Here is a 15,217-nt window from a genome sequence, read left to right as displayed (position 1 = left end):
TGGTACTGTCACCGAGGGTTTTGCAACACCTTGTATGCTGTTCATAAGACTTCAGGCAGCCTCTGTGGGGTGTGCCCTCGTGCGGAAGGCGGGACACAGAAGCGTTAGCTAAGAGAATGTTAAGACTTTACAGATATCTATCACCTGCTGGATATGTCACCCAGCAAGAGACAATATAAAACTATTGTATAAACAAGAATTTATTAAATAAAATTTAAAATAAAACAAGTCAGAGTTCTTTAGACCCAGCCTACAACCGAGTTTGTTTTGACAGTTGACCTCGTTCAGATAGTTCAAAAACATTTACAATTAAGTGAATTACACTTACTATACCTTACATTATCACTGTTTATTGGGCAAACCAGACACACACAGTTCTGCAAAAAAATAGTCTTTATTGTTTTTCTCCATACAATTGGTATGCAAAGCATGTAACTTCGAAGTACCAAAATAACTTGGTGTAATGTTTGTTTCTTAGAAAGACATTGATTCGTGTACACTCACCACAAGCAGAAGCACGAATAACACAACCCCCAAGATATCACAATCTGTCAGCCGCTGGAGTGGAGGTCAACGGTTCAAATTCTCCCTGTTACACTGAAGGAACGTCCTGTGCAACAGTGAAGGAACAGCATAGCGAACACCTCATCTTGTCTAGTGTGAGGTAGCAGGAATTCTTTCACCCTGTCCTTGTTACAACCCTCACCCAACATACCACAGCTCATGTTATAGTGGGTTAACAGGAAGTCCTTGTGGGTAAACAGGAAGTCCTTGTGGGTAAACAGGAAGTCCTTGAGGGTAGCACAGGGGTATCCTGTGCTCGCGACCTCAGAGAAGTTCTCTTTGGTCTAGCGGGTTGCCATGTGGGGGTTTGTGGTTCGAATTCGAGCAGTTAAATAAGTTGGCAAACAACACAGTAACGCAGAAGAGGATTCGCAAAGACTGAGAGCGATACACAACACACCAGCCGAGGGGGTACCACAGCACAGGATGATCTGCAGGGCACGAAACCAAACATGCAAGGAAGAACCGTTGTGGTTCTGGTGAAGGGTCAGTGTTTCTAGAACGTTAGTTAGAACGAAAATTAGATGCACGTCGGAATATGGGTCAACTCCACAACACAGCACCCAGAGACATTTGTGGTAAATACTGTAGAACGAACGGCCCACAAGATACGGACCTGTGTGCATGCAGGTTTTGGTGAGCAGAGATTTGTTTTTTAAGTGACGTAATTTAGCGTGAGGCTCTTGACAGGTTGTGTCGTTTCACGGGGCTCGCCAACTAACACGAGCCTCTCGTGATGTAACATTACACTTTTCCTTCATCTCATACCAAGTGATTTTCATAAACCGACATGTATAAGATTAACAATAATCAAAATCAAACTGACCTCAGCATGGTTTAGAGTTTCAATGTTGATAAAGCGGTGAAACCGAGAAAATAAATCTAGTGGGTTCCTGTGTGGAGTTTTAAACAACACAAAGGCTACTGCACACTGTGCTCTTCATCACTGGGAGAGGACAACAAAGGAATCTCCTAATAATAACACAACTGCTTCATTAATCAGACTGAAACATTGAATGACAAGATCATCGCAGTGTCTCCTCAAACCATATTTACAATAAAAACATATTCAGAGTCCAAATGGCCTAAATCCAGGTTTAAGCATACATAAAAGATAGTCATTTAATGACAGAAGAAAATATTTCAATCTAAAAACTACACAGCACAAGCAAAAAGGCCGAAAAAACGATGACGAGAAGACATTTTACCCCGTAAAAGTTATAATTATAGGTACTTGATACGTCTATAGAAAATATTTGAAATGTACAGGTGTTCGACAATAAAACGTCTCACTTCAGGCCTCACCTTCGGCCTCGTGATGAAATAACGTCCACATCTGGCTCAGATGAACAGAGATCCATCAGGAAGCCATCCTTCTACGACAGCATCTCCCGCCTACTACTTCTCCTTCTTACTGTCTTTTATTGCACACACAGCCGCAGAATGGAGAGCTCTCTGACTGACAATATCCACGCCAGACGAACACTGATTATAGTCAGTCTGCCACTATAGAACTTCAGCCACTGAAACTAAGCTTTTTGCATCATCGGCAGATTGAACGAAGAACCCCTGAATCCCAAAGGAATGACCTCAAGGGGATAAATAACAGAGCAGAGATCACAGAAGGACTGTAGTGTTCTAGACATACCACAAGTGAGTTATACTACGGTAGTATTCTAGACATACTGCAGGTGTGTTATACTACAGTAGTATTCTAGACATACTACAGGTGTGTTATACTACAGTAGTATTCTAGACATACTTCAGGTGTGTTATACTACAGTAGTATTCTAGACATACTACAGGTGTGTCATACTACGGTAGGGTTCTCTGCATACTACAAGCCGGTACAGGTGTGTTGTAAGGTACATTCCATGGCTACTGCGCTTGTCTCTCTCTGACAGAAGCCAGAGGTAGACTCCATGATGGTTTACTTTAAGTAATGTGGTGGAAGGTACGGTATGGTGGCAGGAGAGGAGGAGGAAGAGGAGGGGAGGAGGTAGAGGGGGAGAGGAGGAGGGAGAGGGTGGAGGATGAGAGAAGGAGGGAGGGAGAGGAGGAGGGGGTGGAGGAGGAGAGGAGGTGGAGGAGGAGAGGAGGAGAGTAGGAATTGGAGGGAGAAGAGGAGGAGGGTGATGAGGGAGAGTCAGTTGTGCCTTGAGGAGGAGCTTCAGAGTCCACCTTGTACAGGTGGTCCTGTCAAGGACCAACAGGAGGAGGAAGAGGAGGAGCTTCAGAGTCCACCTTGTACAGGTGGTCCTGTCAAGGACCAACAGGAGGAGGAAGAGGAGGAGCTTCAGAGTCCACCTTGTACAGGTGGACCTGTCAAGGACCAACAGGAGGAGGAAGAGGAGGAGCTTCAGAGTCCACCTTGTACAGGTGGTCCTGTCAAGGACCAACAGGAGGAGGAAGAGGAGGAGCTTCAGAGTCCACCTTGTACAGGTGGACCTGTCAAGGACCAACAGGAGGAGGAAGAGGAGGAGCTTCAGAGTCCACCTTGTACAGGTGGTCCTGTCAAGGACCAACAGGAGGAGGAAGAGGAGGAAGAGGAGAAGCCAGCAGCGTTTAGGTGGTCTTGACCAGGTCGTACACGTGGATGTGGAAGTCGTCGTCATATTTGATGTAGTAGACGGAGGGCTTGGCTGGGACCTGGTAGATGACCAGGCCGGTCCTCTTCTCCCCCTGCTCAGTCACGTACTCCACCTGCTTCCCCACCAGGCTCTCCGTCTCCTCCCCAGGGTCCTTGTCCGCTGGGAGCAGGTGTTTGTGTTCTGGACAAAACCAGAAAGGAGGAGGAAGAAAAAGAAGACGTTTGGATTCTTTCGCCACTGTTCCCTCCTGCACGTTTGTTTGTTTCAACTTCATGCAGCTGGGGGCAAAATCAATATCACTGTCTGGGATCGATCAATCAACCAACCAACAAACTAACCAACTAACCAACAAAAATGAATCGATCAACCAGTAAACAAATAAATCAACCAATCACCAAACCGACCAATCCATCAATAAACCAACCAATCAATAACCCAACCACCTAACGGACCAACCAATCAATAAACCCAACCATCCAACCAATCCCAGGCCTCCCCTGCAACCACCCAACCAATCCCAGGCCTCCCCTGCAACCGCACAACCAATCCCACGCCTCACCGGCCTCAGGCAGCACTCGCAGGTCTCCGTCCTTGTAATCGTTCCACAGCTGGTACATGTAGAGCACCGGGTCCTTCTCGTAGGTGATGTAGTACCAGTGGGTCATGATGGGGGCGCGGGACAGAACCATCCCCCTCCACTCGTTCTTCCCACCCTCCTCCTTCTCAAACAGGTGCTCCACCGCCTTGCCCACCAGCTCCTCCACACCAGGGGGGGGCTTGATCCGGTTGTTGACTGGGGGGAGGAAGAGGTTAAGACAGGGAGGAGGAAGAGGGAGGGGGGAGGAAGAGGTTAAGATAGGGAGGAGGGGAGGTTAAGATAGGGAGGAGGAAGAGGTTAAGATAGGGAGGAGGAAGAGGGAGGGGGGAGGAAGAGGGAGGGGGGAGGAAGAGGTTAAGACAGGGAGGAGGGGAGGTTAAGACAGGGAGGAGGGGAGGTTAAGATAGGGAGGAGGAAGAGGGAGGGGGGAGGAAGAGGTTAAGACAGGCAGGAGGGGAGGTTAAGATAGGGAGGAGGAAGAGGGAGGGGGGAGGAAGAGGTTAAGACAGGGAGGAGGGGAGGTTAAGATAGGGAGGAGGAAGAGGGAGGGGGGAGGAAGAGGTTAAGACAGGGAGGAGGGGAGGTTAAGATAGGGAGGAGGAAGAGGGAGGGGGGAGGAAGAGGTTAAGACAGGGAGGAGGGGAGGTTAAGATAGGGAGGAGGGGAGGTTAAGATAGGGAGGAGGAAGAGGGAGGGGGGAGGAAGAGGTTAAGACAGGGAGGAGGGGAGGTTAAGATAGGGAGGAGGAAGAGGTTAAGATAGGGAGGAGGAAGAGGGAGGGGGGAGGAAGAGGTTAAGACAGGGAGGAGGGGAGGTTAAGATAGGGAGGAGGAAGAGGGAGGGGGGAGGAAGAGGTTAAGACAGGGAGGAGGGGAGGTTAAGATAGGGAGGAGGGGAGGTTAAGATAGGGAGGAGGAAGAGGGAGGGGGGAGGAAGAGGTTAAGACAGGGAGGAGGGGAGGTTAAGATAGGGAGGAGGAAGAGGGAGGGGGGAGGAAGAGGTTAAGACAGGGAGGAGGGGAGGTTAAGATAGGGAGGAGGAAGAGGTTAAGATAGGGAGGAGGAAGAGGGAGGGGGGAGGAAGAGGTTAAGACAGGGAGGAGGGGAGGTTAAGATAGGGAGGAGGGGAGGTTAAGATAGGGAGGAGGAAGAGGGAGGGGGGAGGAAGAGGTTAAGACAGGGAGGAGGGGAGGTTAAGATAGGGAGGAGGAAGAGGGAGGGGGGAGGAAGAGGTTAAGACAGGGAGGAGGGGAGGTTAAGATAGGGAGGAGGAAGAGGGAGGGGGGAGGAAGAGGTTAAGACAGGGAGGAGGGGAGGTTAAGATAGGGAGGAGGAAGAGGGAGGGAGGAGGAAGAGGTTAAGACAGGGAGGAGGGGAGGTTAAGATAGGGAGGAGGAAGAGGGAGGGAGGAGGAAGAGGTTAAGACAGGGAGGAGGGGAGGTTAAGATAGGGAGGAGGAAGAGGGAGGGGGGAGGAAGAGGTTAAGACAGGGAGGAGGGGAGGTTAAGATAGGGAGGAGGAAGAGGGAGGGAGGAGGAAGAGGTTAAGACAGGGAGGAGGGGAGGTTAAGATAGGGAGGAGGAAGAGGGAGGGAGGAGGAAGAGGTTAAGACAGGGAGGAGGGGAGGTTAAGATAGGGAGGAGGAAGAGGGAGGGAGGAGGAAGAGGTTAAGACAGGGAGGAGGGGAGGTTAAGATAGGGAGGAGGAAGAGGGAGGGAGGAGGAAGAGGTTAAGACAGGGAGGAGGGGAGGTTAAGATAGGAAGGAGGGGAGGTTAAGATTGGAAGGAGGGGAGGTTAAGATAGGAAGGAGGAAGAGGGGGAGGTTAAGACAGGGAGGAGGAGGAAGAGGGAGGGAAGAGGGGGAGGTTAAGACTGTAACTCTGTACCTGGAGAGCTACTGTCCTGGTGTCATTTCTATAAAAAGAATCCAGAAAAGTATGTGTCGGCCAGTGTGTGTGTGAGCATGTGTGTGACAGTCACAGCATGTGTGTGTGAGAGTCTGCCAGTGTGTGTGTGAGCATGTGTGTGACAGTCACAGCATGTGTGTGTGTGAGTCTGCCAGTGTGAGCGTGGCTGGAACCCACCAACTTTCTCCGTCAGCACCTGCAGGTTGGACACGCGCTCGTCCTTGAACAGCTCGATGCCGTAGACGCAGTCGAAGCCGTCGTACTTGACCATGAACAGGGAGGCGTTGACGGAAAGGCGTTCCAGGACGGTGCCTTTCCAGCGGGTCATGTTGCCCTTCTCCCTCCAGTTGTGTTGGATCCTCCGACCCAGGAGGCTACTGGGGTCTGGGAGCAGAGATGGGGGCAGGGTACCGCTAAGCTCCTCACTGCTACGCTTCCTGGGGGAGGTGGAGGAGGGGGGAGGTGAGGAGGGGGGAGGTGAGGAGTGGGAGGATAGGTGAGGGGAAGGGGGGGCAGAGGGCCAGGGAGGGTGAAGGAGTAGAAGTAGAGAGGAGATGGAGGGATTAAGGGAGGGAGGGTAGAGGAAAGGAAGGGGTAAGGGAGGGGAGGGTTAGGGAGGGGAGGGGGAGGAAAGGGACGGGGGGGAGTAAGGGAGGGGAGGAACAAGTACGGTTATAAAAGAAAGGAGAGTGGTGGGAATTTTAAAAATTCTATTCGAAAACAATTGATGAGGGTGAACTCTATAAAGTGGATCATACTGAAGTTTCTGACATGGTAGAAAATATGTATATTTTGTATAACATTCTACATGTAAGGTTATTGTGAACTATTGTTTCTACATACCTGGCCCTTTTCTTTGACATGTTTCCATAAATACAAGCAGTCCTGTGAGAAACAGATACATGTATGGTTAATGACAATTTCTTTATTTTAAATGACTTCACTGACCCACTCGCTCAAACTAACCACACACAGCAAATCTTCATTAAACTGTCTCTAGTCTACGTGACGACCTAATTTAACATGGGGGGGGGGGGGGCTCTGCCCCTTGCTGAACACAAACACACAGGTGTGAAAAACACGTTACAAGCGTAGCACTGGCCTACATTTCACAATATGTTCTCCCTTGAACAAAACAAATATCGCACAAACTGGCAAACAAACGTACACACGATACGTTAACGGTTGGTTAGTGTTGTTTTAACAGTCGTTAAGGAAATCCAGTCTCCATAGCTGACTACTATACTGCTATTTATATTACAGTTGTTTAGTATTATGTCGTTTCCACGCAAGAAACCCAAACATGTTGTGTTAGCTACCGTTTGCTAGGCTAGCTATCGTAAGCGGAAATGACCAACTCAAAGATTGTCTACCTACTTTATTTAATGCCGTGGTCCGCCAAAAGAGTGGGTACAAATAAGACCAGTGCGTTTTACTTACTGTTGTTTATTTCATAGCTACTTCCCTTTCCCAGCAGAATCCTCCGTGTGAGGGGAAAAGGAAATAATACAGAAAATAGTTGAACTACAACTACCTGTCTCTTCTTGCTGCCTCAAAGGATCTTGGGAGTTGAGGTCCATGAGATTCTTCTTTGTTATCGGAAACTGATGTGATTTGCACGTAATAAATTGAAGTGTATTCTTATTAGTATCCCAAATTGTTTTTAGTTGAGCATCATAATGTGTGTATTCCAATATATATATATGTATATATTTAACTGTATGATAAGTTATTGTTTAGAAGACGCCATTGCAGACTACATCTCCCACAATTCACCAGTCTTGGTCTGCTCATAATGTCATTCTTTTGTCAAGGCCAAAATACTATTTTTGAATTTTTTATGTTCCAAACACAGAGATGAAAATAAATAGAACTGGCTCTTCTCCAGCCGACTGTGTATGTGTGTGAAAGGGAGAGAGAGAAAAATTGTTATGTGTGTGTGTAAAAGAGAAAGAAAGAGAGAGAGACAGACTGTGATCTCTCTGTGATCTGCAGATTACAATATTGCTGTGTCACTGTCTATAATGAACTGGACTGTTTAAAAGTCCAAAGTCATTTAGCTCTCTGCAGCAAGACAGTGATGGAAATGTCAAACTCCTCCTCTTTGTCCGGCTCCTTACCCAATCAGAGCACCTGAACAACCCAAAGCAACCAGGCAAGTAGTTTCCTATTGGTTTAGAAAAAAAGGTGAGTTTACTCTTCAGAAGTAGGAAAATAAATGTTGATTCAGATAAATTATTCTTGTGCGCTGGAGTGTTGGCAGGGTTTCACTGCTCAAGGAACACAGGAGGGTATAGCTTAGTGGTTAGAGCGTTTGACTACAGATCAAAACGTCACAGGTGCAAATCGTGTGTCGTCGATTGGTTTGGAAAAAAACACCTGCTAAGTGAAAACATTATTTATCTTTTCTCAGCTAATTAATCTGGGGAGGTCATTCAGTGGAGTACAACTAGACAGGAATAGGCCTACGCCTTTGTCGAATAAGCATTAAGCTACGATTAAAGGATGTATACAATCCATATATCTGTCACACATTATAGTGCTCAATCTACTAAATGGAATGACTAGGTTTACCTAGCCCTCTGCCAAAAACAACATTTAAAAATCTAATTCAATAGAGTTAAACCTCGTAGGTGAAGTATCATTTTTGTACCACAAGGTGGCGCACAAAGCTAAAGGCATCAGAATGTGGGGTGAGTTTAAGAGACTTAGATTGAGGGCTGTGGAAGTGAATGATTGAGACAACCTGAGTTCCCCTGTGACTCACAACCCCTGTGATGTCATGAAACACGGATGACGTTTGTACAATGTACTACCCACTGCTGTGATTGAGATGTTGTCAAGGCTCTGGGGTTAAGAAACTAACGTCTGAGACATCTCTGTGTCACTGAGGTATCATATGTACTCATCGTGCGATTCGTGCCTGCCTGGTAGCTGAGATGTGGTTACTTTGCGATATCGCTAGTAGATACAGACCGGTCCTGGACTCTGACCAACGAAACACTGCGGGAACTATCCAGTTTTACTCCTTGATCTTCTGCCGGACTTTCCACACACACCATTTGCCCGTCACTTTGAATAAAACACATCTGCAAAAAGGATAAAACGTAAAAATGTAAACGTCATCTCCAGGGTAGAGTCTCTCAAGTGATGCTTGAGTTCCACCTGGAGAACCAACCAACCATCCAGAACGTTCTGAGACTGTAAGATTTCCCGCTTCTTTTTCAGCCCCCTGGTGTTGTCATAGCGTTGGGGACCGACCGACTGAAGGCTGACTTCCTGTCTCTTTCTCTCCGCCCCTGTCTTGTCTCGAGAGGCATCACATCGCTGAGTCACTCCACGTTTAATCAACTCATCATTTCAGGACTCTGCTCCTCCCAGTTTCATTAATTTCCACGTCGTCACACACACACACGATTCTCGCCTTACGCACGCACACATCACACAATTATTGATTTACACACACACACGCACACACACACACACACAACCCTCACTTTACACACACAAACAACCAACCCTAACCCTTCTTCCACCTCCTCTCTCCCTCAGTCACCCCCCTCCCTGGGCCAGATGACGGAGCCGTTACCTCCTGGTTCCAGGGCGAGGGTCGTTGGAGGAGCCGTTACCTCCTGGTTCCAGGGCGAGGGTCGTTGGAGGAGCCGTTACCTCCTGGTTCCAGGGCGAGGGTCGTTGGAGGAGCCGTTACCTCCTGGTTCCAGGGCGAGGGTCGTTGGAGGAGCCGTTACCTCCTGGTTCCAGGGCGAGGGTCGTTGGAGGAGCCGTTACCTCCTGGTTCCAGGGCGAGGGTCGTTGGAGGAGCCGTTACCTCCTGGTTCCAGGGCGAGGGTCGTTGGAGGAGCCGTTACCTCCTGGCTCCAGGGCGAGGGTCGTTGGAGGAGCCGTTACCTCCTGGTTCCAGGGCGAGGGTCGTTGGAGGAGCCGTTACCTCCTGGTTCCAGGGCGAGGGTCGTTGGAGGAGCCGTTACCTCCTGGTTCCAGGGCGAGGGTCGTTGGAGGAGCCGTTACCTCCTGGTTCCAGGGCGAGGGTCGTTGGAGGAGCCGTTACCTCCTGGTTCCAGGGCGAGGGTCGTTGGAGGAGCCGTTACCTCCTGGTTCCAGGGCGAGGGTCGTTGGAGGAGCCGTTACCTCCTGGTTCCAGGGCGAGGGTCGTTGGAGGAGCCGTTACCTCCTGGTTCCAGGGCGAGGGTCGTTGGAGGAGCCGTTACCTCCTGGTTCCAGGGCGAGGGTCGTTGGAGGAGCCGTTACCTCCTGGTTCCAGGGCGAGGGTCGTTGGAGGAGCCGTTACCTCCTGGTTCCAGGGCGAGGGTCGTTGGAGGAGCCGTTACCTCCTGGTTCCAGGGCGAGGGTCGTTGGAGGAGCCGTTACCTCCTGGTTCCAGGGCGAGGGTCGTTGGAGGAGCCGTTACCTCCTGGTTCCAGGGCGAGGGTCGTTGGAGGAGCCGTTACCTCCTGGTTCCAGGGCGAGGGTCGTTGGAGGAGCCGTTACCTCCTGGTTCCAGGGCGAGGGTCGTTGGAGGAGCCGTTACCTCCTGGTTCCAGGGCGAGGGTCGTTGGAGGAGCCGTTACCTCCTGGTTCCAGGGCGAGGGTCGTTGGAGGAGCCGTTACCTCCTGGTTCCAGGGCGAGGGTCGTTGGAGGAGCCGTTACCTCCTGGTTCCAGGGCGAGGGTCGTTGGAGGAGACGGCCGTCAGCGGAGCTTCACAGCTGGGATCCGGAGGATGAATTTGAGGGGATGAATGTGTGTGGATGAATTTGAGGGGATGAATTTGAGGGGATGAATGTGTGTGGATGAATTTGAGGGGATGAATGTGTGTGGATGAATGTGTGTGGATGAATTTGAGGGGATGAATGTGTGTGGATGAATTTGAGGGGATGAATGTGTGTGGATGAATTTGAGGGGATGAATGTGTGTGGATGAATGTGTGTGGATGAATGTGTGTGGATGAATTTGAGGGGATGAATGTGTGTGGATGAATTTGAGGGGATGAATGTGTATGGATGAATGTGTGTGGATGAATTTGAGGGGATGAATGTGTGTGGATGAATTTGAGGGGATGAATGTGTGTGGATGAATGTGTGTGGATGAATTTGAGGGGATGAATGTGTGTGGATGAATGTGTGTGGATGAATTTGAGGGGATGAATGTGTGTGGATGAATTTGAGGGGATGAATGTGTGTGGATGAATGTGTGTGGATGAATTTGAGGGGATGAATGTGTGTGGATGAATGTGTGTGGATGAATTTGAGGGGATGAATGTGTGTGGATGAATTTGAGGGGATGAATGTGTGTGGATGAATTTGTGTGGATGAATTTGAGGGGATAAATGTGTGTGGATGAATGTGTGTGGATGATTTAGTGTGGATACGTGTCACTAATAACAGAAAGGATTTGTGACATTAGGTTGAAATCAAAAGCTTGCGTCATACTGTCGCAATTCGGTCTTCCTGCTGCATGCGGTGATGCTGACCGGCCGGTGAGTAAGTCGTTCTTTATTCAGGCTGACAAAGTGTGCGGCACCTGTACTAACAGAGTGTGTGTGTGTGTGTGTGTGGCTCCTCTCTGGAGTGCGCTCTGAAAAACCAAGGTTGCCCATAAACGTCCTCGCGGTTGTCACAGCAACAGAACAGAAAGCTCTGGTTGGTGGAGAGTGCCACAGGATGAGGAGAGCAAGAACAGGAAGTTCATACAATTCAGTTCCTTCTCAAAACTCTGAAAGTTTGTTTCAATAAAGGCTCTCTGATTCAGCACCTTTGTGGGGATTTACTTCTTCAGTGACTGTGGAGGTGCCAAGGACCTGAGTTCACGGCTCCTAGATTTGAATGAAATTGAACTGTACATCTTGAATATACTGCACCTCTCTCTCTCTGTCTCTGTCTGCTTCCCTCTCTATGTTTGTCTGTCTGTCTGTCTGTCTCTCTCTCTCTCTCTCTCTCTCTCTCTCTCTCTCTCTCTCTCTCTCTCTCTCTCTCTCTCTCTCTCTCTCTATCCCACACACAAATAAACAACATCTCGATCCTCTCTCTCATTATCTCTCTCTCTCTTTTCCACACACACACACACTCACACACACACACACAAACAGAGCCAGGTAATGCATCTTGTTGTTTCTCTCTGGGTGGTTCTTCCAGCAGAGCTGTCTGAGTAGGGGTGGGCCGTGGAGCATCTCACAGAGGCTGTGAATCCTGTCTCCAAAAATAGAGCGCCCTGCCTCCACCCCTCCATCATCAGGTATCTTTTGTTCCATTTGAACTCACACACACACACAGTCACACACACACAGTCATGCTCATACGTAAACACAACAACAACACACACATGCACACAGACACGTATGTTATAGATCCTGCAGGACAATATTGTTGAGAAGACCTTTAGAAATCAACCCAAGGTCAGTGTGTGTGTGTGTGTGTGGGGGGGGGGGGGGCGTGTACAAGTAAGTGCATTTTTCATTGATTTGTAGTATTATTAGCAACCTGGGACTGACAAATGAGGAAGAGGAGGAGGGGGGGGGGGGTGAGGGGGATCATGGCAGGATCTTATTGGATCGAACTTGACTTCCCATGTCAGTGTGTTTGTCTGTGTAGGTGTGGATGTATAAGGAGGAGAGAGAGACAAAGAGAAATAGAGAGACACAAACACAGACATGGAGAGAGACCTCCCACCCCCGCGCATTTACACATATAAAGAAAAGAGAGATCTCACACTCCAAGGCATGACATCCCACCGAGGGGAAGGGTTGGAGCTGAAACGGGGACGTGCTGATGGCTTATTCCACTGCCTCTAATTCTGGAGTCTCTGTTCAAGTCAGACTCACACCTCCTCCCCTTCCCCCCCCCCCCCACCTCCTCCCTCCTCCCCCCTCCCCCCTCCCCGTTCTCCTCATTCTGGCAACACCGCACATCCTGAGAAAAGATGCTCTAATCTGTGTTAAGCAAAACTCTTCTGAAATCGTGACACCTTGGTTACGGTAGTTAGTTTGTGATCGGCTGCCCTTGTTTCGGTCTGTCTGGAGAGCCAAACGGGTGGAGTTTTCGGACAAGTCCATTAGTTAGTGAACAGAGTTGAAAATAGATAGTTGAACACACACAAGAGAACACACACGCTACGACACACACAGTATGACACACACAGTAGAACACACACGCTACGACACACACAGTATGACACACACAGGTGAACACACACAGTAGAACACACACGCTACGACACACACAGTATGACACACACAGGTGAACACACACAGTAGAACACACACGCTACGACACACACAGTATGACACACACAGGTGAACACACACACAACACAAGATCAGAGGTAGAAGGTTACAGAGTGGAACCAACTTGGAAACGTTTGTAAGAGCAAATCTAACCCTGCCAAACTGTACGACCTGCCAACCTGAAACGTGTTCTACCACAAAGTCAGCTGTCAACATCCGTCTTTCCTGAACTGGAAGACTGCCTCGGGCAGTCTATTTGTAAAGGTGGGGAATTGGGGCTAATATAGTGGCCTGCACCGTGCTATTTCCAGCTTCTGATTAGAGAGGTGTTGCTGCATGTCTGTTCTCCCCAGCTTGTTTGGATACTGAGATCGTCCATCCTGAGTTTCTCACTCTGCTGAAAGGAGACTGAGGAACTCTGCCCTCTCTCCCTCTCCCTCTCCTTCTCCTTCTCCTTCTCCCTCTCTCTCTCTCTCTCTCTCTCTCTCTCTCTCTCTCTCTCTCTCTCTCTCTCTCTCTCTCTCTCTCTCTCTCTCTCTCTCTCTCTCTCCCTCTCCCTCTCCCTCTCCCTCTCCCTCTCTCTCTCTCTCTCTCCCCCTCCCTCTCTCTCCCTCTCCCTCTCTCTGTCTCCCTCTCCCTCTCTCTCCTTCTCCTCTGTCTCTCTCTCTCTCATTCACCTCTCAATCCTTTAATCTCTGTCTCAACCCAGACTGACTCACTGCCTGAGTCATAGTGTATTACACCAGGCATTGTCTCAGTACTCCCCTCCCCCCCTCCCCCCCTCCCTCTACACCCACCCTTTACTCTCAATTCTCAACTCTCCCCTCTCCTCCCCTCCCCTCTCCTCCTCTCCTCTCCTCTCCCCTCCTCTCCTCCTCTCCCCTTCTCTCCTCCTCTCCTCTCCTCCTCTCCCCTGTCCTCTCCTCCTCTCCTCCTCTCCTCCTCTCCTCTCCTCCTCTCCCCTCTCCTCTCCTCCTCTCCCCTGTCCTCTCCTCCTCTCCTCCTCTCCTCCTCTCCTCTCCTCCTCTCCCCCTCTCCTCTCCTCCTCTCCCCCTCTCCTCTCCTCCTCTAGAAGGTCATTGAAGAGACAGCAGGGGGTGCTACTAAGATGCGGCGTGGCTTATTGATCTCAGTGACCGTAATACTACAGAAGTATGTTGATACCCTTGGCATCCATGTGTGTGTGTACCTGTGTGCATGCTTCTGTGCATGCATGCTTGATCTGTGTGGATGTGTACTGTCTCTCTCTCTGTGTGTGTGTGTGTGTGTGTGTGTGTGTGTGTGTGTGTGTGTGTGTGTGTGTGTAAAGGGTTTCGAAAAACATTGAAAGATCTTCCGTTCTTCATCTTTCCCTCTCACCTGCCTTTCACACCATAATATGTTTGATCATGTTGTTCTTCACAGCTAACCTAGAAAGCCAGTGTGCCTTCATCGTGGTGGTGGTTGACACCAGGTAACCCTGGTAACCCTGGTAACCCTCTCCCAATATAGAACATTGTTTGTTTTTACGCAATTAACCATAAAATCTGTGAATCGTTTCACCCCAGGGGGGGTTTCCTGGATTGGAATAGCCTACTTTCCTAATCTCGCTCGACTCAGAGATTGTTCATCTAAAATCACATAGCCTACTTTCCTAATCTCGCCTCGACTCAGAGATTGTTCATCTAAAATCACACACACATCCAGAGATTTAACTCTTCACCTCTACCATCTTGTCCTGTCAGACACAAATCTTCCTCCGGCCACTTACTCTCTTTTCATATGTCCGCGGTTACTGAAGCACGTCTATAATACATCAAATCTAAATCTGAACCAATCAAATTAGATCTTAGGGTGTCCGTCCATTGAACGGTGTGATGGATGGGATTACCAGACTGTGTCAGTCACAGTCTTGTTTAAGCTTCTGCAGGATTCTCTCTGTCCTCTGACCCGTCAGCACGACTGGAGAGAGGGGAGAGGGGGAGAGGGGTACGGAGGGGAGGGGAGAGGGGTAAGGAGGGGAGGGGAGATGGGTAAGGAGGGGGAGGGGGGGTGAAGGAGGGGGTGTAAGGAGGGGGAGGGGTAAAGGAGGGGAGGAGATGGGAGAGGGGTAAGGAGGGGAGGGGTAAGGAGGGGAGGAGATGGGAGAGGGGGTAAGGAGGGGAGGGTAAGGAGGGAGGAGATGGGGTAAGGAGGGGAGAGGGGTAAGGAGGGGAGAGGAGGGGAGAGGGGTAAGGAGGGGAGAGGGGTAAGGAGGGGAGAGGAGGGGAGAGGGGTAGGAGGGGAGAGGGGTAAGGAGGGGAGAGGAGGGGGAGAGGGGTAAGGAGGGGAGAGGGTAG

At 49.7% G+C, this 15,217-nt stretch overlaps 1 protein-coding gene across 2 annotated transcripts; it reads right to left on the bottom strand.

The window, feature by feature from the left end:
- Window positions 1–2,978: 2,978 nt before the first annotated feature.
- On the bottom strand, window positions 2,979–7,209 carry LOC136959448 (spindlin-W-like). Of its 2 annotated transcripts, none has more exons than XM_067253777.1 (5): window positions 7,101–7,209; window positions 6,504–6,545; window positions 5,838–6,097; window positions 3,715–3,948; window positions 2,979–3,335 (listed from the first exon to the last, which is right to left on the bottom strand). In XM_067253777.1, the coding sequence occupies exons 2-5, from the start codon at window positions 6,521–6,523 to the stop codon at window positions 3,130–3,132; spliced, it is 720 nt and encodes a 239-aa protein (XP_067109878.1). In that variant the 5' UTR covers window positions 6,524–6,545; window positions 7,101–7,209; the 3' UTR covers window positions 2,979–3,129. The 2 variants fall into 2 exon arrangements, with proteins under 2 accessions (XP_067109878.1, XP_067109879.1); XM_067253778.1 differs by having other exon boundaries at window positions 7,038–7,137.
- Window positions 7,210–15,217: the final 8,008 nt, after the last annotated feature.

Source organism: Osmerus mordax, chromosome 16, assembly GCF_038355195.1.
Source record: "Osmerus mordax isolate fOsmMor3 chromosome 16, fOsmMor3.pri, whole genome shotgun sequence".
In the NCBI taxonomy this organism is placed as follows: Eukaryota; Metazoa; Chordata; class Actinopteri; order Osmeriformes; family Osmeridae; genus Osmerus; species Osmerus mordax.
This window is presented reverse-complemented; position numbering and strand designations above follow the sequence as displayed.